We start from the raw sequence: 20,635 nt of genomic DNA on the forward strand, positions 1-20,635 counted from the left end.
CGGATGCCAGCGTAGGCTACTATATCCAGCAAAACTCTCAATCACTATAGATGGAGAGAACAAGATATTTAATGACAAAACCAGATTTTCCAAATACGTATCTACAAATCCAGCCCTACAGAAAGTATTGGAAGGAAAACTCCAACCCAAGGAAGGTAACTACGCCCACAAAAATGTAGGCAACAGATAATCCAACTACACCAGAAACCAAGGGTGAAGCAGAACTAATATATTCACAATATTACTGCCAACAACAAACCTAAATCAAACAAGCATCAACAATCAATGGTCCTTACTCACCCTCAACATTATAAAAAGACACAGGCTAACAGAATGGATACAAAGACAGAATCCATCCTTCTGCTGCATACAAGAAACACATCTAAGCTTCAAAGATAGACATTACCTTAGGGTAAAGGGTTGGGAAAAGATTTTCCAAAAAAATGGAAATAAGAAGCAAGCAGGCGTAGCTATCCTAATATCTAACAAGTTAGACTTCAAACCAAAATTAGTCAAAAGAGATGAAGACAGTCATTTCATAGTCATCGCAGGAGAAATCCATCAACACAAAGTCTCAGTTCTGAACATCTATGCCCCTAATACAAAGGCACCCACATTTGTAAAAGAAACACTACTAAAACTCAAAGCTCATATAAAACCTCACACACTTATAGTGGGAGACTTCAATACACCACTCTCAACACTAGACAGGACCACAAATCAGAAACTCAACAAAGAAACAAAAGAATTAACAGAAGTTATGTCTCAACTGGGGTTAACAGACATCTATAGAACATTCCATCCAAAGACAAAAGAATATACCTTCTTCTCTGCTCCACATGGAACCTTCTCTAAAATCGACCACATACTAGGTGACATAACAAACCTCAACAGGTACAAGAGAATTGGAATAGTGCCCTGTATCTTATCGGACCACCATGCTTTAAAATTGGAATTCAACAACACAAATAGCAGAAAACCTGCAAACTCATGGAAACTGAACAGCGTGCAATTGCACCACTCCTGGGTCAAAGAAGAAATAAAGAAATTAAGAACTTTCTAAATTCAACGAGAATGAGGACACAACATACCCAAACTTATGGGACACCTTGAAAGCAGTGCTATGAGGGAACTTCATTGCACTAAGTGCCCATATGAAGAAAACAGAGGATAGTCACATAAGAGAATTAACAGCACAACTGAAAGCCTTAGAACAGAGAGAAGCGAACTCACCCCGTAGGAATAGATGCCAGGAAATAATCAACTTGAGAGCTGAAGTCAACAAAATAGAAACCAGGAAAACAATACAAAAAAAAAAAAAAAAAAAAAAAAAAATCAATGCAACGAAGAGTTGGTTGAGAAAAATCAACAAGATAGACAAACCTTTATCCAAATTATGAAAAAGCACAGAGAGAACATGCAAATTAACAAAATCAGAAACGAAAAGGGGAACATAACAACAGACACAGAGGAAATCCAGACAATTTTCAGGTCATACTTTGAAAATCTGTATTCTACAAAAATTGAAAATTCAAAGGAAATGGACAAGTTTCTGGATAACTATCACTTACCAAATTAAATCAAGAACAGACAAACAACTTAAATAGACCTATAACCCGCAATGAAATAGAAGCAGTCATCGAAAGCCTTCCAACCAAAAAAAGTCCAGGGCCAGATGGATTCAGCGCAGAATTCTACCAGACATTCAAGGAAGAACTAATACCACTACTCCTCAAACTGTTCCACAAGATAGAAACAGAAGGTTCATTGCCAAACTCTTTTTATGAGGCCACATTAACGTTGGTACCCAAACCTCACAAAGACACAACTAAGAAAGAAAACTACAGACCAATATCCCTGATGAAATAGTCACAAAGTGTGCGTGTGTGTATATGTATGTATGTATGTGTTGGGGGGGGCGCCTAGAATAAAAGGATACATGAACATTATGAGCCTATCTTAAAAGTTAAAAAAAAAAACCTGTAAGATAAAATGGAATATTTTAAGGTATAATATTAGAAATATTATGGAAAGATTGTATCCAAGACTGAAGGGTGTGAATATTATCACCCAGGAAGCAAAGCTGAATTGATTTTCTATATTGAGAAAGCTGAATCATCTAGAAAAGCAGACTACCAGAAAACAATCTGTAGCTTAGTCAAGGTTATACAAATACAAAACTAGATGTTAATCTGAAAGTATGCAAGGAAATAAACTGCACTACACAGAGAAAAAGAATGTTGTGAATATGATGATAATCTTCCAACATGACCTACCTGTCTGATATATAAACTAGCTAAGCAAGCATGTTCAATACCAATTTTGTTTTTCCAAGATGATTACCTCGAAGAAAAGTAAGACAATACTTGGCATTCGTTATAGTTACAATTTATCAGGTGATTAAATGTGTTCTTTTCTACATTCATTTCTGATATTGGCTCCAGTCTGCCCACTTATCCAATTCTAGGTATAGTAATGAAACAAATGTTATTATAATAGTCTATGCAAGAGAGATAAGGATTTGAATCAACACAGATACACAAGTAAATAGTGGATCTTGAAAAGTAATAAACTGGATATGAAAGTTTATAATTAAGTACAAAAAAATATTCAGAAGTAATTACCTAAACTGATTTAGGTGTGAAACTCCAAACAGGACAATTTAGGAGTGCCCAAAAACACTAACTACCGAACAAAAGCACTGCAGACAAGAGATACAAGAATACAAGAGAGATGAGTTTTTACCCAAGAATGGTATGTATTGCTCTGGCTTCACAGACACTAACCCTGTCTGAGGGACATTAAAAAACAGCAGCTATTCTGAATTCTGGCTGGGGGGAGAAAAGACTCTTTTTTAAAATTTCTGATAATTTAAGCCATGTTAGTCAAAGATGATACAGATTTTTTTTTTTTTTTTTAAAGTATGGTGGTCTGAACAAGACCTCATATGTTTGAATGCATGTTCCTCCAGTTGGTGGAACTCTTTGGATAGGATTAGGAGGTGTGGCCTTGTTGGAGATGTGTCACTGGGGGCAGGCTTTTTATGTATTAAAAGCTCATACCATTCCTACTTAGCTAGCAACATCCATCGCTCTGTGTTTCTGGCTGTGTCTCACTCCTTTTCTCCCTCCCCTGACCCCTTTCTGCCTCCTGGTTTTGACTCAAGACATAAGCTCTTAGCTACTGTTCCAATGCCACATCTGCCTGCCTACTGCCTGCCTCACCCCCACCCCATGTCAATCATGGATGCACCCTCTGAAACTATAAGCAGGCCAACAATTAAATGCTTCCTTTTATATGTTACCCTGGTCATCTTGAAATTTGCAGGCAAATGGATGGAACTAAGAAAAAAAAGCATCCTGAGTGAGGTAACCCAGACTCAGAAAAACAAACACAAAATATACTCACTCGTACATGGATATTAAGTATGAAGCAAAAACCAACACCCCAAAGAAGCTAGGTAAAAAGTGGGACGATAGGGCTGGAGAGATGCCTCAGCCATCAAAGGTTAGGCTCACAACCAAAAAGTGGGACACTAAGAAGAACAAACACACATGGAAGGCCCTAGGAATGGAGGAGTAAAAGGGTATCAGGGAACATGAGGAGTCAAGAAAACCAAGTTGGGAAGTGTATGGAGGGGGTGGGGAGTTTAACACGAAAAATAAAAAGCCAGAGACTGATATTGGGGTTCAAGCTACAAGTTGAAGATCAGAGAAGCAAAGAAGCCAGAGCCACTAGCTCTCACCTCTACCTCAGACTGAAATGGCAAGCCTGTCTCCACAAATGACAAAGCCCTCCACCAAGCCTCAAACTGCAATCCTAGACTGCTGCCCTCTCCTCAACATGGGTGGAGACAAATTCTTTCATGAGGCCCTTTGCTTCTTCCTATTATACCTCTCAAATCCTGGGACTAAAGGCATGATGAGATATCCTAAATGCTGAGAGCTCTTCTTCGTGTAAGCTGTTTCTCTTTTAGACAGGACTGGTTTTCTGTAGCACAGTGTGGCCTTGAACTAACAGAAAGATCCATCTACCTCTATCTCCTGAGTCTTGGGATTAAAGGTGTGTACCACCACCACATACCTTCTATAGCTAACTAGTTTGTCTGGCTTTGCATTCTAATACTTCAGGCAATCATTATTAAATCATAAATAACATATCAGCATAGGAAAGCAATGAAAGAGATTATCCTGATAGAGAGGGAGCCAAGATTGGCTTAGGGAAAAATCCAGTGCTAGAGAAATTCTCAGGAATCCACAAGGATGTCCCCAGCTAATACTCCTAGCAATAGTGGAGACAGTGTCTGAATGAGCCTTCAGATTAATGACTACCCGAATTGGCATCATAGAACCTATATCCAGTAGCTGATGGAAGCAAATGCTGTGAGCCACAGGCAAGCACTGGACTGAGCTCCTGAAGTTCAGATGAAGAGAGGGAGGAGGGGGGTCAAAAGCATCATGGGGAAAACCACAGACTCAGCTGATCCGAGCTAGTGGGAGCTCATGGACTATGACTGACAGCTGGGGAACCTGCGTAAGTAGACCCTCTGAATGTGAGTGACAGTTACGTGGTTTGATGGGGGGAAAGGGAACGCTGGCAGTGGCATCAGGACCTATCTAAATGTATGAATTAGCTTTTTGGAGTCCATCCCCTATAGTGGGATATGTTGCTCTGCCTTGATACAGGAAGAAGGGGTTTGGTCCTACCTCAACTTAGTATGCCAGACTTCAATGAGTCCCCAGGTAAGGCCTTACACCCTCTGAGGAGTGGAAGAGGGGAGGGAGAAGGAACTGGGGTTGGTAACTAAAAATGAAAAACAAAACAACAAAAAAAAAAAAAAAGACTTAAAAAAAGATACAAGAAAGGGCCTTGCCTATAGAAATAGGAAGAGCAGAACTTATATCAAAAGGAATACTAGCAAGCAGAAGATTTTTTAAAAAAAGTTTTTAAATATAGAAAATTATTAAACTTAACTGGAAAAGATGCATGAAGGGGATACCTCCTGTGAAATGTGAACACAAGGAATGGAAGATCTAGTGAACTGAAACTTTTTTTAGATTAATATTTTCATTTACTTTTAGTTGTATATTTTATGACAATAAAAATATAATACAGTTTGGTAAGGGTTTTTTGGGTTTTTTTGTTTTGTTTTGTTTTTTTTACATGAATGCTACATGTCTATTGATTTTACTGGCATTAAAGCTTGTTACTCTCAGGAAGGAAGGAAGGAAGGAAGGAAGGAAAGAAGGAAGGAAGGAATGAAGGGAGGGAGGGAGGGAGGGAAGAGCTCCAAAGCAATAGAGAAACCCTGATTTCCCCCCCCCAAAAAATGCAAAGCAAGTAAAATAAAATTGATCCAAAGTCTTTGTTCTCTCTACCAGCGCTTTTCAAATACAACCAAGAATTTCTGTACCATTACCCCTACATGAACTGACCACAATTCTTTAGTGCCCAAGTGTTATTGCTTTAGGGATAAACACTTGTAAATTAATACCTTCCTTCCCCCAGACACTGCTAATCAGTTCATTGACAACTAAAAGCTTTTTCATTTTTTTTTTGGGGGGGGGGGGTTATGCTGACTTTCACATTCCTCTTTGGGTCCATACTATCTAGCTATATTATAACAATATTCTATTTGGTTTCTGTCTCAGTATTAACTTCTTTCAATTCTTATATGCAATCATCAAATGAATCTTCCTATTTAACAAGTATATGAGATGTTTTCCCAACTCAAAAAACCAACTACTTTGGGCTCACTGATGAAAAAGCTAAGGCAATTTTTTTTAATGTTATGTATTGCGGTAAATAAGGATCAGGATAAACAAATAGGCCGAATAGATGTTTATTCAGGGAGAAATAACTTACAACCTAGACAGATGAAGACCAGGAAATTCAACCCGATCCTCTCCTGTCCGAGTCACGCCAGAAAGAGAGCGCCTTTCCTGGCCCCCTCCGACCTCCTTCCACAGGTCACTTCCGCCCATGGCTCCACCCCCCAATGGGCGTGGTCAGTGCCACAGAAGGACTATCTCACTATAGTTATGAATCAAATATCCGTCATTACTGTCACCTTTGCAGTCTGTGTGCTGGCTGCTTGTCAACTTGACTAAAGTTAGCATCATCTGGGAAGAGAAAACTTCAATTGAGAAAATGTTCCTAAAGGACTGACCTTTGGGCAAACCTATGGTGCATTTTCTTGATTGAATGTGGGAAGGTACAGCTCACCTTATTTGAGCCACCCCTAAGCTGACAGTCCTAGATGCTATGAAAATAGGCTAAACAAGCCATGAGAAGCAAGCCAGTAAGAGCACTCCTTCATGGTCTTTGTATCAGTTCCTGCCTCCAGTTTCCTGTCTTGAGTGCCTGCACTGACTTTCCTGGATGAGAGAATTTGATTTGAGAGTTGTAAGCTGCTTTTGGCTATGGTGTTTTACCAAAGCATTAGGAAAGTAATAAACACAGCCACACTTCAGTGGGACAACTACTTGTGCTAATCAGGCTCTGATGCACTCTTAAGTATACACTCCTATACACTCTTAAGTAAACAGGTCAAAAGCTATATTCCCAGCACATCTTTTTCCTTCAAAGGTAATTTTCCTTTACTCCCATATTTCCTTACTCCTATATTACTAACTATATTTCTTGAGAATGTTATTTAAAAACACATTTACCTCTTGTTTAGAGTGTATTCCCCAAAAGCAGGATCAATTTATAATATACATTTTCCCAAAGCAACTACCAAAACTCTTCTATATGGAAAGAACTTAATGTGTATTTATCAAATGAGGGAGGAGATGAAAAGGGCTTGAGAAAGATTTTGTACTTTACAGATGTCTATACTGATAATGCATTTTCCATATGTGAAAACTAAGGATTTTAGGTACTGACTCCATTCTATAAATTAGAACACTCATGTTCACTCCCTAACAGTCTGAAAAGATGTTAGCTAAAAATAATTTAATACACCTTATAACAATACTTCCTTCTCTCAACACATATGCAGACGGCATCATTTAGAAGGAAGCAGACAGGAGGAGGTGGTACACGCCTTTAATCCCAGCACTCTGGGAGTCAGAAGCAGGTGGATCTCTGAGTATAAGGCCAGCCTGGTCTATAAAGCAAGTTACAGCTTGGGCTATTACACAAAGAAACCATGTCTTGAAATAACACCGCCCTCTAAAGAAGGAAACAATGAATATTAAAGATAACGAAAACAGAGGCCAGATACATAGCCCCACCAACTACAATTCCAGGATTTGGAGAGAACAAGCAAGATTATGGTATGAAAATCATTCTTAGCTGAATAGACTACATGAGACCCTGTCTCAAAATAAATTGACTGACTGACTAATTAAAGTAAGTAAAAAGAAAAGGGGGGGGGGAGCTCAAGGGGGTTGTATGGGAAGAGTGATAGGATGCTAATACTTATTAAAATAAAAGGATATGAAAATACTATATGCTAAGTTATATGCTAAGTACTTAGTGCAGCTGAAATAAAATTATCACAAAATATACAAGCAAAACTAACACAGGAAAACAAGAATTCTGAGTGGTTTAAAATAAAGAGATCAAGTCAGTAACCAATTTTCCTCAACCTGCTAAAGGGTACCTTCTATGGATAATGGCTAAGACTCATTGTAATGATGAATGTTAGCATCTGTACTACATGTGTGGAGTTTGTCAATTCTATCTTCCAGAGCTGGAAAGAGGAGACATATGGTGTTGTTTAATGACTACTGCACTTCCGTGCTAAAGAGAAAGGACTATAGGGAATGCCTAAATAACATTGAGAAAAACTGAACATTACTCAACTCCAAGAGTAAAATACAGGTGAAGAAAAAAAAAAAAATAGTATTCCTGGTATACACAACAGAGGACCTAGTATATACTTATCAGAAGTAAAAGGAGCCTCAAAATTTCTATCAAAATCAAATACACACAGGTGTACATACCTACAATCTGTGCACATTCACAAAGACAGACAGACACAGACACACACACACAGGGAGCCAATAATATAACTCAGTGGATAAAGGCATTTGAAGCACAAATTTAATAACCCAAATCTATATCTAAAAAGGTTGATAGATGGAAGCAACTCCACAAATTTGTCCTCTGATCTCCATATACAGTACACTCCCCATCATGTATACATGTGTACACACGTACACACACACACGCACGCTCTTAAATAAGAAGGAAACAAAACAATAAATCTATAAGGTTTAAAGTACATTTCTAACAGAGAAAAAAGTCTACACTATGTATCATTTAATGGAAATAAATCCTTAATTTGCCTTTATATCCCCCCCCCACAATAAAGGTCCATTCACTTCTTTACTCTGAAATATAGGGCAGAGGAAACACAAATAAGAATTATCTCATAACCTCAATCTGCTAAAATCCAAAATTTTAAAGAAAGTTCACATTTATATTAACCTGACGACATTTATTTACCTGCAGAGTACAAAAACAGTTTTCCTATCAAATTAATGCAGCTCAAAGCACAATGGCATGAAAAGTCTTTGTGACAGTTCATCAATATTCCTCCCTGTGATATCTACTTTACTTAAGTATACCTGGCTTAAATCGTTAATATTCCAGCGATTAATGAACATATAAAAATACAACCATATAAACTGAAAAGTCTGCTAAGGTTCTTCAGCTTTCACACTCCCCCATCCTCCCAAAATCCTGTAAAAAAAAAAATGTTTAAATGTTTAACTTATTCTCAAGAAAAGCTTTCAATTCTTTATTCTATCATTACTATTTTTAGTATCTACAGTTGTTCATTTCCTAAATCTGTACAGGCTGTGTAGGAAAGTGAAATTTAAACAAGGAGCTCATGCAATTCCATGGCAGAACATTTCTCTACCATGTACAAGGCCTTGGGTTCAATCTCCAGCACTGTACATCAAAAACAAATTCCTGTAAATAATGCTTTTATTCATAAACAATACTTCTGGATTTCCCACATCGACCACCTCTACCCTCACTGCAAGGAGGCTCACTTATGTCTGCTCATTAAGTCACTTGTCTCCTGTTTACTGTCTTCTGTAAACACCTACATTATAACCTATATATAATGCAAATCTGTTACATTAACAAATTCAAAGTTAAAGAAAATGTACTAGAAATTTGCTTGAAATCATAGTCTCAAGCAAATTAGCATAATTAATTAACAACCGAAAAAGAAAAATCAATAAAGATGGCATCATACTGAAAAGAGATATTTTCAGGGCCAGCAAGATAGCTCAGCAGGTAAAAACACTCACCCAACCTGACAACCTGATTCAATCCAGGAAACTTGTAGTATAAGAAGATAAGAAGAGAATGGACTCTTCAGGACAACCACACATCCACACACAAAAACAAACAAATAGATAAATAAATGTAATTTAAAATTTTTTAGATACAAAGGGATTACAGAAAGTTCTTGGGGAAACTGAAGAAATCCTCACATGCTCTACAATAGTGACTGTCGTAATTACATGTTAAAGTAAAAAGTGGTAGAATTTGCCTTATATGCTGACTTAGAATCCAAAGCAGAAGATGTAACCCCACTGTGAAAATGATCCACAATTAGATACAATTTAAAATACTATCTTCCACTTAATTCACTACATGAAATATAAGAGTATTAAAATTAAAGATCTGAATAAACCAAAAATCATATTCCACGTTGTGGTTAAAAGCAAAAAATCCTTGCTGCATATACTAATTGCTAATGCATTAGTAAGAAAGATTTCAGAAGTAGACTATTTGCAAACATAGAAGACTTTCAGAAACTCAGAAGACACAATAAAAGCCAGACTGACGAACTGCACTAACCTATCTATCCTCCTCCTGTAGGCAGTCTACAAAGTCTTTACTAAAGTGCCAAACAATTAAATAACTCACCAGAGCACTGTATTTCATCTCATTAATAGATGGTCCTAACTTTCAACTAAGCTTCTTGACAAAAGGCAACTTTTGTAAGAAATGAACCTCCAGAAAAGATTCTAATGAAACTTACCATTGTGTATTGCATTCAGCAACTCTGAGAAAGCTTTTAAGTAAGGAAAAAAGGATGTCAGGTTAAGATCATTCTCAAACACATAAAAGAAATACATAGGCACAGGCTGAATCTTTTTTACAAAAATCTCAGTATATTCTGCTTGAATTATTAAAACAGAAAGCTGTTTTCATTTTCCCATAACATAACTCCCTATATGTTACATTTCATTTATAATCATATTGCCGAGACACTTTCTTTAGTGTAATGTATTTTTGAGAATTACTTTAAAAAAGACATCTACATAGTATCTCACTATTCATCTACATAGTATCTTGCTAAAAGTGAGTCTTACAGGATGTAATAATCAGCTTTACAGCACAATCAACAAGTTATAAAACAAAATCTCATTACATCTTCTAACCCTATCAAACATTTATTTTCACTTCTTAAACTTCAGGATAACATAATTTCAACATAACATAAAGCTACCTAATGCTGATGTACAAATACTGAAAAATTATGTTTACATTATGACTGATGGCACCCAAATACTGAAAATAACATGTCACCAAGGGCAGAGGTCACAATTCTACAATGTAAGTACTATAGTACAAGACCAAGTAAGTTTGCAATATTTGAATATAATACAGATCCCAAACACAAGATGTATGCAAAGGCATCTTCATAAGAGAAAAAGATCTACACAATAAAAATGTAATGTACTTTGGAAAATAAATAAATAAAAAATTAGACTTTCAAAGGTGATATATTATAAAAGGCACCGAACTAAGAGTCAGAAAGCCCAGATTACTAACCCAGTTGGACAACTTACTAGTTGTTGGACAAGCTCCATCATGCCGATACTGCATGGAAATTTCTGTGGATAAGGGGGAAAGGGGGAGTTAGCCAAGAAATTGCTAGTAACTTAAGGATAGAAAAAGAAACAGGCTAGGAAAATGGGGGACATTCATGACAAAGTCCATCTAAAAACACCTGCAAGAACAAAAATTATAAGCTAGTATTTAGTATATAAAGGGAAAATTAAACCTAATTCTCACAAACATCAATGGGTTAGTCTAAGAATACACATGTATAATGAGTACAAAAAAGACATAGGGCTTCCATATCAATATTCATACAAGTATCTGAGAGAGATGGCGTTGTTATGCCCAACTTGCCATAAACTAGGACCACATGGGAACAAAGTCTCAATAATGGATTTATTTCACCTGTGGGCTTGTTGGTGGGACTGTCTTAAGCAATGTGGGAAGACCCAGCTCACTTTGAATAGCACAATTTCCTAGACAAGGAGTCCTCAACTGTGTGTAAGGTGTAGAAACCAAGCTAAACACAAGCATTAAGCATGAATTCATTTCTCTCTGCTCTAACTAGTTATCAAAGTTCCCATCTTAACTTCACCACAATGCTAAGGCTGCTAAGAACTATAAGCTGAAATAAGCTCCTTTGCTTCATGTCAGGAATGATACACATGAACTCTTTAGAAAGAAATCTTTGAATTATTTGATCACTGGCAATCTTTTATTTTGGTAGAAACTAAAAGTGAAGGGGGGTGTGCCTTCACTCCTGATTAGCCTGCTCATTTCAAGAACTTGCCTCTATGACTTTATTAACCAAAGTGTCTTTTTCACAATCTCCTCTTGTAGCATTTATCATCACTACAGAATTTCAGCACAGATTCTAAGTGTTTTTTTTAAACAAATAATATGTCAGTATTATAATGATTTGAGGCTTCTGTTTTTAAAAGTAGGAAGCTGTATGTTTTGAAAAGGACAAAACACGGTCCTGCTAACAGTGCTAAACCATCAACTTCATATTATATTTACGTGAGGATGCATCATGCCATGTATATGTGAAGAGGTAGGACAAATTTGTGCAGTTTTCTTCGCACACACTTATACATGAGTGCCGGATCAAACATAGGTTACCAGACTTGCATGACAAGCATGTTTACTTGATAGATGAACTCACCTGTCTTCTTAATCTTTTTAATGTGAATATGCATGTTTGTGTGTGTTTGGGTATGGGCACACATGTGAAGGTCAGGGAATAACCTTCCATCTTGCTTTAAGTGGGTCTCTAGTTTTTCACCGCTGTGTACACCAGGCTATCTGGCCTGAGACTTTCTGGAGATTACTGGTTTTCCTCCCACCCTGCCAAAGATGAACTGGAATTACAGGTGCATGCTTCTTTCTTGGCATTATGGTTGCAAGTGGATACTTGATTCCCTAAGCAGATCATCTATCTAGCACCCTAAATCATGAATCCATATAATGTGATAAAGATTTCAGAAGAAAAGGACCAGTTTTGAAAATTCTAAATACTAATACTCAGTGTTTCAAAAGATCAGGCACCAGAGCTAGAGAGATGGCTCAGTGGTTAAGAACACTCACTGTTCTTACAGAGAATATTTGAGTTCAGTTCTAAGCACTAGCATGGCAGCTCACAACTGTCTGTAACTGTAGTTCCAGGGCATCCACTGCCCTCTTCTGGCTTTTGTGGGCACAGGCATGCATGCAGCATGTATACATATAAGTACACACAAACATGCAGACAAAACACTGGCACACATTAAAAAAAAAAAAGTTGAGGGGAGGGGTACACAACTACCAAACTGTTCATAACCTAAAAGTTTATTTATACAAAATAATGAATTAGAATCCTAGTATTAAGATGGATATGGTGGCACATTCCTGCACTCAAGCATCTGAGAGAGGAGGATTTTGAGCTCCATCCAAGAGAGCCTTGGCTAAGACAAACAAAATCAAATAACAATACTAACAACAAATTTGAGTACCTGCAATGTTCTTTAGAAATTCAAACATAAGCCAGTCCTGTTACTATTGGCTAAATGAGGCAATTCTTTTCTTTTATCTATTAAAGAAATTGTGAAATAATGGAAATTATCAAAACTAAGTCCAGAATGCCTTATTTCTTCACCTTAACACTCACCTCAATAAGCCCATCCACCCCCAATTTCCTCAACCATTATCACCTCCAACTGTGTCACAAACTTAAGCTTCTTCTATTAGGTTTATTCCTTAAATACATATTTACTTTCTCTTTTGTAAATATTGGACTACTTTTTCTTCTTCAAAGTATAACTTAATCTCTCTCTCTAGTCTTTTCCAACTTGATATAAAACTTTACAATGAAATGATTTGTATTATATAGCCTAACTGTAAGTATTTAAAGGGTGTGTACAATTACACAGGATATTATTGCCCACATGAAATAAATTCAGTGCTTACTACTATGTTAACTCCACTTTTAAAAGGCAGTGTTTCATGTGCTGTGCTGGCAGTGGAGATAGAGTGACAAATAGCCCCTAACCTCACTAAGCTAGATTAACAGTTGATCACATTCATCATTAGTAATTTATCATCCTGTCAGGGGGAAAAAAAAAAAAAAAAAAACTTTTGGGACTGGCTCCCAACTGTATATCTTTTAGCTGACCTAGAATTTCCTATGCATACCAGGCTAGCTTTGAACATATAGAGACCCTCCACCTCCCTACTCCAGGGATTCATGGCATGTGCCACCATTCCACCATTCCAGGCTTCTGCCTACACCACTATTTGCTGGACGGGGGCAGAGGGATGACTGGTTTCTTTTTTTTGGGGGGGTGAGGGGGTGGGGGCAGAGCTTTCAAGACAGGGTTTCTCTTTGTAGTTTTGTGTGTCCTTGAACTCACTCTGTATACCACACTAGCCTAAAACTAAAGAGATCACCTGACTTTGCCCCCAAGTGCTAGATTATAGGCATTTATCACCACCACATGGCAATGACTTTCATAGTTAATAAATGATTTTTGAATTTAAAATTTAGCCCAATGGAAAAAAATTTTATAGCACAAAGATTGTATTATTATTATTGAAAGTTACACTGTTTAAATTTGCTCATGCATTCCACTGCTTAAAGACTGACATTAAAGTACCTCTGTTGAATTTTGTAACAAAATTGTTCTCAAATCAGGAATTCAGTTTCAGCACTTAATGATATGATATCTGTATGTGTTAGTTTCTTGCCCTATATAATAAGCACTAACATTTAATGTGTCTTTAGTGCACCACAATGTGAAGCGCACCAAGTACTCAGCAGCAGTTGTCAAAATGTGCATAGCACTTAGCCAAGCGTCTGTAGAGCAGACCCTTCACTCCCTATGTATCAGTAAGAAAGCACTCTGTTCTTACAAAATTGTTATTAGAAATACATAAAATGGCCAGGCAGTGGTAGCACACACCTTTAATCTCGGCATTTGGGAGGTGGCAGCAGGCAGATCCTGGCCAGTTCCAGGACAGGCTCTAAAGCGACATAGAGAAAACCTTATCTTGAAAGACCAAAGAAATGTATAATTGGAATTATCTCGGCTTTAAGTAAAATAATTTTATTTTATAACTTAGTTATTTTAAGACATATCAGATTGTTTTAATACAACATGAAATTTATTTGCTCCATTAAAATATTATTTGCATTATTAAAAAATTGAGGTAATTTATTGAATTAAAACTATACTATCTTCTAGTGGAAATTACTTCTAGATAAGTATATTTAGACAATAGTGGAGTAAAGGGAATATGAATTAAGCACTGTACTGCAACTAATGTATTAACATTACTGTTCATGTCTAAAATATCCCTAAATCTGTACCAGATTTAAAAAAAAAGATCTGCAAATTCATTATTTTTTAATTCTATTAATCTAAAGACAAGTGATTCAAAAAAGCGTTCAAATGTAACTTTGAAATTCAAAATTTTTCCGTCTGTGTTTCAAAAGTACAAGACTCAATAAAGGCCTCCACAAAAACAAATTTAAGCTTTATGTTCTCAGTAAGGTACTCAATTATTATAACTTTTGCTAAAGATAATATGAATCCAATTTTTATGAGTAAATTTATTTAAATTTACTTTTGTAGCAAAAGGTTAAGGCTGATTGCTAGTCCCTTACAATCTCACGGGAAACGTAAATAAAAAACATTTATTCAAATGTGCAATATATTTAAATCTTTTTAATGAATTTTGTTCCCACTGTAATTTATTTTTCCCACTTCCTGAAACAGTGGGTCTGAACCAGAAGCAATTTTGGCCTCCTGGGGACATTTAACAATGTCTGGAGACATTTTTATTATGGGAGGAGTGCTACTAACAACTAATGAGAAGGGGCTGGGAATTCTGGCAAACATCCTATAAAAGACAAATACTGAATACAAGAATATCCCACCCAACATGCCAGTTAACAACAAGACTGAAGACCTTATCCCCACAACCCCCCATAGTGCTAGCAATGAAACAATTCTTCTACAGATTCCAATAAATTGGGGGCTGTTTGAAAACCACAATAGACACCTAAGTGATCTATTAGAAACAAACAAAAAACTCCAGGCTGTATGGGGCAACTTTACCCTCCAAATCTCAGCTTTACCAGCTCTGGAACCAGGACATCAATAGCCCTTCATAAAACTACTGCTAAATGAGATATAAGTAACAATGCACTTAGTGAGACCTAAAATAACACAGTGTTTTCATATAGGATTATATATGTATGCTTCTTTCTAGGAATGGTCACTGTTATTTTCTATTTATAGAAGTTAATATTCAATATGAAAAAATATAATGAAGATTTTTTTCATTTGACTTTATTTTATACACCAATTCTTACTCCTCTCATTATGAGCTAATAAAACTAGTATTGTCCATAATATTGTATCTTAGCTGAAATCTCATTTCAACCATCAGAAATCCAAAGCTAGCAGAGGAGTGAGGTTTATTGAAAGCCATTTATCTCATATTCAAGAAGAAAAAATAAAACACAAATGAAACTTGAAACTGTTAAAGGATGATGCTGGAAGAATGGCTTGGTAGGTAATAGCATTTGCTCCCCCACCCCCAAGAGGATCTGGATTCAATTCCCAGCAACTACACGGGGAGTTCACAATAGTCTGTTGAACTCATCGCCAGCATAATCATTGCCCCTGTCTGTTCTGACCTCCATGGGTGCCCATGCATATGCCATCACACAGATAACACATAAATGAAAATAATAAATCAGGAGGAGGAAGGGGTAGGAGGGGGGAGAGGGAAAGAAAGGGGAAGGGGAAGGGAAAAATAAGGGAAGGAGAAAGGAGAGGAGGGGAGGGGAGGGGGAGGGGAGGGCAGGGGAGAAGAGGGGAGGGCAGGGGAGAAGAGGAGAGAAAAGGAAGAAAAGCCCAAGGCAGGATGTGGTAGCACACACTTTTAGTCCCAGCACAGACAGGAAGAGGAAGGCAAATGTCTATGAGTACTAAGACACCCAGACCTACAAAGCAACACCCTGCAAAGGACTCAGGTACAGTTCCCAGCACCCACCCAGCAGCTCACAATCATCTGTAACTCCAGTTCCAGGGGTCCTACACATACTTTTTCCTCAGAAAGCACCAGGCACTGACATGGAACACAGACATGCAAACTCTCATAGACATAACAGAAATCATTAAAACAAATAAAAGAATAAAGTATGCGCTTTCAGTATTTTTTAAAGATTTAAAATTATTTGTAACACAAATTACAGGTTACACAGAAGCACACCACTGACATGAGTAATATATAAATTCATTTGTACTGTCACAAAATGTTAAGAAGTATGGTGGCGCACATCTCAACACCAAGAAAACACACAGACAACTGATTCGTGGCTGATTTCAGGCCTACTGGTGCTAGATAGTCACTTCTAGACAAGACTGGGACAGTATTTCAAAACTAAAAATAAAAGTAAGCCCTGGGACCACTTTCAAATTTATGCAATCAACTCTAGTTTCAGATAAAAATAATGGTAAATGCATTTATAACAAATTTTAAAGCAATTCAACTATCATTTGACTTGAAATGTCCCTGATAAATTCTAACTTTGGTTATTTATCACTGATTTAAAAATAAAAGTCCCAAACAGAGTAATTCACATTATTTAGGTGCAACTACAGAGAAAGTGAAATTAAAAATGAAGTTTAGCAAAAGAGCACAAAATAAGAAAGCAAAAGCCAATGGGGAAGTGATGTGAACCCTGGTTTAATTTACAGTTAACTAAGTAACACAAGATTAATGCCGAATATTTAAGCACCAAATAGTTTTTTCAGGACTGTCAACTACTTTCAGTTTCCCTCAAACCTGATAACCTGAGACGCACATAGTCGAAGGAAGGAGAGGATCAACTGCTTCAAGATGTCCTCTGACTTCCATACATGTGCTATCATACATGCCATCTCCTCTTGAAAAAATGGCCAGACACGGTACCAGACAACTACAATTCTAACATGTGGAAGGCTGATAAATGAACAAGAATCTGAGGCCAGTCTAGGTTACAGAGTGATCCAGCACAGTCTAGGATATTTAATAGCCCTGTTTTACCAAAATATACATTTTTAAAAATTAATTTTAAGAAACACCATGTTAATTAAATGTAGCCTAGCAATTCAAAGTTTACTAATAACAACAACTTTTTGGATAGTGAAAGAAAGGGTAGTGGAGGGATGAATGGGGGAACAAGGCACATATCCCTACCTGAACCAACTGGAGATGAGCCGACACTAAGACTCTGCAAACTTCCATTCCTGAGCAATGTAGGAGATTTCTGAAGACTAGAGCTTGTTACACTTCCTGCAGCTGATGCTACAGATGATGTTGGTGAAGCAGAAGAAACTGAAAGGTGTGAAACATTCTCTTGATTTTTGTTTCCTTTGGGTCGGCCAGGCCCATGTTTACTTTGTTTATTTCCTTTTCGCTTCTTTTCCTTTACAGCCTCTTCCTCAATACCAGAAGTCTGAGCCCGCTTATAGCCTGCTGTAGAGAGGCTGGAACTTCCCAAATCTCCAGGTGAATTTTCAAAGCTTTTGGGCTGTGAAATGACAGTTGGGGTCCCAGGGTGACCCACCAGAGAACTGAAGCTGTTTGCTCCTGCTTCCTGGCTCCCAGACTCTCCTTTATGCACATCTTTGGTTGATGATGACTGCTGGGAGTGAGTGTAACTGTCATTACGCACATCTGAGTCTGTGAAGCTTAGGAAGTCCTGGGGAGACTGCACAGAACTTCCAGAAGATGATTTCACACTGCCTGGAGTTCCTGAGAAACTGCCTGCAGCAAAACACAAATAAAAAAAAAAGGTGGAGGAGGAAGAAAACTTGGAACACAAAGCTCCTTTAAGCAACAGACAAAAATTATCAAAAAGAAATGGATGTTTGAAAAGTAAATTATAAAACATAGGTCATCACTAAGTACCAAATCTTGATACAAGAAAGGTTATTATTGAAATCAATTTTTTCTCTAAAATTATCTTTAATGTTATATACTATGCCTCATTCGACCTAACCTTTTTTTTTTTGGGGGGGGGGGGGGGGGGTTTCAAGACAGGGCTTCTCTGTCAAATAGTCCTGGATGCCCTAAAACTCACTCTGTAGACCAGATTGACCTCAAACTCACAGAGATCTTCCTGCCTCTGCCTCCCAAGTGCAAGGTTTAACACCTTTTATCAGAACTCCTCAGATCTCCCTCAAGGAAAGACCAAACACAGATGAGAACATCTGTCAAAACTACAATGTGTTCTCCAGGGAACTGTCTTTTTCTTTAAATGTTTCACTATTGGGGGGGGGGGGATTGAGACAGGGTTTCTCTGTGTAGCACTGGTTGTCAAGGTATTCATTTTGTTGACCAGGCTGGCCTCGAACTCACAAAGTGCCACCTGTCTCTGCCTCCCCAGTGCTGTGATTAAAGCCATGTGCCACAATTGCCCATCAGGAGCTATCTTTTGTTCATAATGGAAAACCAGCCATGAATACTGTTTTACTGATTTTTTAAAAAAAAAAAAAAAAAAAGAAAGAAAGAGAGAGAGAAATTATCATGTGGGGAGATAGCTCAGTGGTTAAGAGTATTTGTTTCTCTTGCAGAGTACCCAAGTTTGGTTCCCAGCACTCACATGGTCGCTTACAACCAACCACCTGTAACTCCAGTTCCAGTGGATCTTATGCCCTCTTCTGACCTCTTCCGACATGCACATGATACACAGACAAAACAATCATACACATAAAGTAAATGAACCTAAAAACAAGACTGAAAAAATCATGAAAGAAAGTAGTTTTTTTTAATGCCTCTTTCCCAACTGCTTATTCTCTCTCCTCACTCTAGTCAAAAAACGCTTAGCATTCTCCTTTCATCATGCAGCATTTAAGAACCTCGAAATCCTTGTTTGCCTGGTAGAAAAATTACCCTGGGAGTAAAGTTTCCATCACCACAAAAATCTTTACATTTGACAAATCAAACAGGCATCTAAACAGACTCAACTCTAACATCTGTTTCGTAAAACTAAACTATAGGGCTTGCACAACACATGGAAGGCCCTGGTCTCAATCCCTCCCTAAAACTAAAAGACAGACAGGCAGACAGACACAAATACTTTTAACTATTTAACTACTTAATGTATTTAAATTTTCTAAAAGTCACAAGGTACAGTTAATAAAAAAGGCCCTCTTAAAATACCTTATCTTCATATTTCAACATTTTACTGCTTGCCTTAGTACAGAACTGTAAAATATTTTCTATCTTCAAAATTCCTAAACTATAGGAGCTACCTCTTCAAAATAGATTAGCCTTTCATAGAAATAAAAACTTAAGAATAAAAGCATGCCAGGTAACCCCACACCTACAGTTCCTGCACTTAGAAGACCGAGGAAGGCAGATCAGAAGCCACAAAAGGCCAGGCAGGACTAAATCTTAAAACTCAAACCAAAATAAAGAATTTTAATAGTCTTATTGACTTCTGCTAATCCAATATTCATTGAAAATGTAAATGAACTTACATTTAAGGTTGATTAAGGTTTGATTAATTTTCAAAGCAGTATAAAATAATATTTAAATAAAATAGTGACTTTGGCATTCTGTTTTATCTATGCTTACTCAACTGCTTGTTAAAAAGGACTATATGCACATACATATACCTGAGACTTATAACCCTGTAGCTCCTAATTATTACTAGTATGAAATGTATTAATATATTTTTAATGAAAGATCAACAAATTAGCAATCTACTATTTACATACTACTGTAAGATTTTGAATTTAAGTTTATCGCAACAAAAACAAATGGCACTTTTCTCATTTACTTCTAGGGGGAACAACAAACACATGGAAACAAGCTACTTTTTTTCTCAAATTTTAACATTTCTGTTTTTCAAGGTATTTGTGTTCACATTTAAAATTACATACAAAGCATAAGTGAATAAATTTTAAAAGTTAGCCGTATTCCTAATTTTCATAAAGAGGGTGGCCATAAAACTACACATGCCTAGTAAATATTGAATTTCAATCTAACACCAAACAGTATTTGGGAAATACACTAAAATAATATTTGTTGTTTATGTGGAATTCAAATATACAGGGTATTCTATTAATATAGCAACCTGAGCACAGAACATAGGGCTGATAAGTAAAAATCTATTTTTAACTCAAGCTTTGGAAAAAATGCACTGCTTATCACTGTATCACTAAGATCTACTTAGATTACACAAGACATGCTCAGTTCTCACTTACCTACTAAAACTTAACATGTTGTTAGGAAAAGTAAATAAAAACAGCTTGTAGAAAGAGAGTACCTATCCTTG

The 20,635-nt window shown here is 36.9% G+C and overlaps 1 protein-coding gene across 16 annotated transcripts in view; it reads right to left on the reverse strand.

The window, feature by feature from the left end:
• Mllt10 (MLLT10 histone lysine methyltransferase DOT1L cofactor) overlaps window positions 1–20,635 on the reverse strand; it is a 144,888-nt gene that overhangs the window by 35,907 nt on the left and 88,346 nt on the right. For 15 of the 16 annotated variants that reach the window (XM_051205622.1, XM_051205621.1, XM_051205620.1 and 12 more), the window contains 3 exons: window positions 17,548–18,117; window positions 10,830–10,874; window positions 10,016–10,048 (listed from right to left, as the gene is read on the reverse strand). In XM_051205622.1, the coding sequence (XP_051061579.1) occupies window positions 10,016–10,048; window positions 10,830–10,874; window positions 17,548–18,117 (648 nt within the window). The remainder of the gene's footprint in view (window positions 1–10,015; window positions 10,049–10,829; window positions 10,875–17,547; window positions 18,118–20,635) is intronic. The other variant, XM_051205623.1, reaches the window with a different exon arrangement.

The sequence above is a fragment of the Phodopus roborovskii genome, unplaced genomic scaffold (assembly GCF_943737965.1).
Source record: "Phodopus roborovskii unplaced genomic scaffold, PHOROB, whole genome shotgun sequence".
NCBI lineage: Eukaryota > Metazoa > Chordata > Mammalia > Rodentia > Cricetidae > Phodopus > Phodopus roborovskii.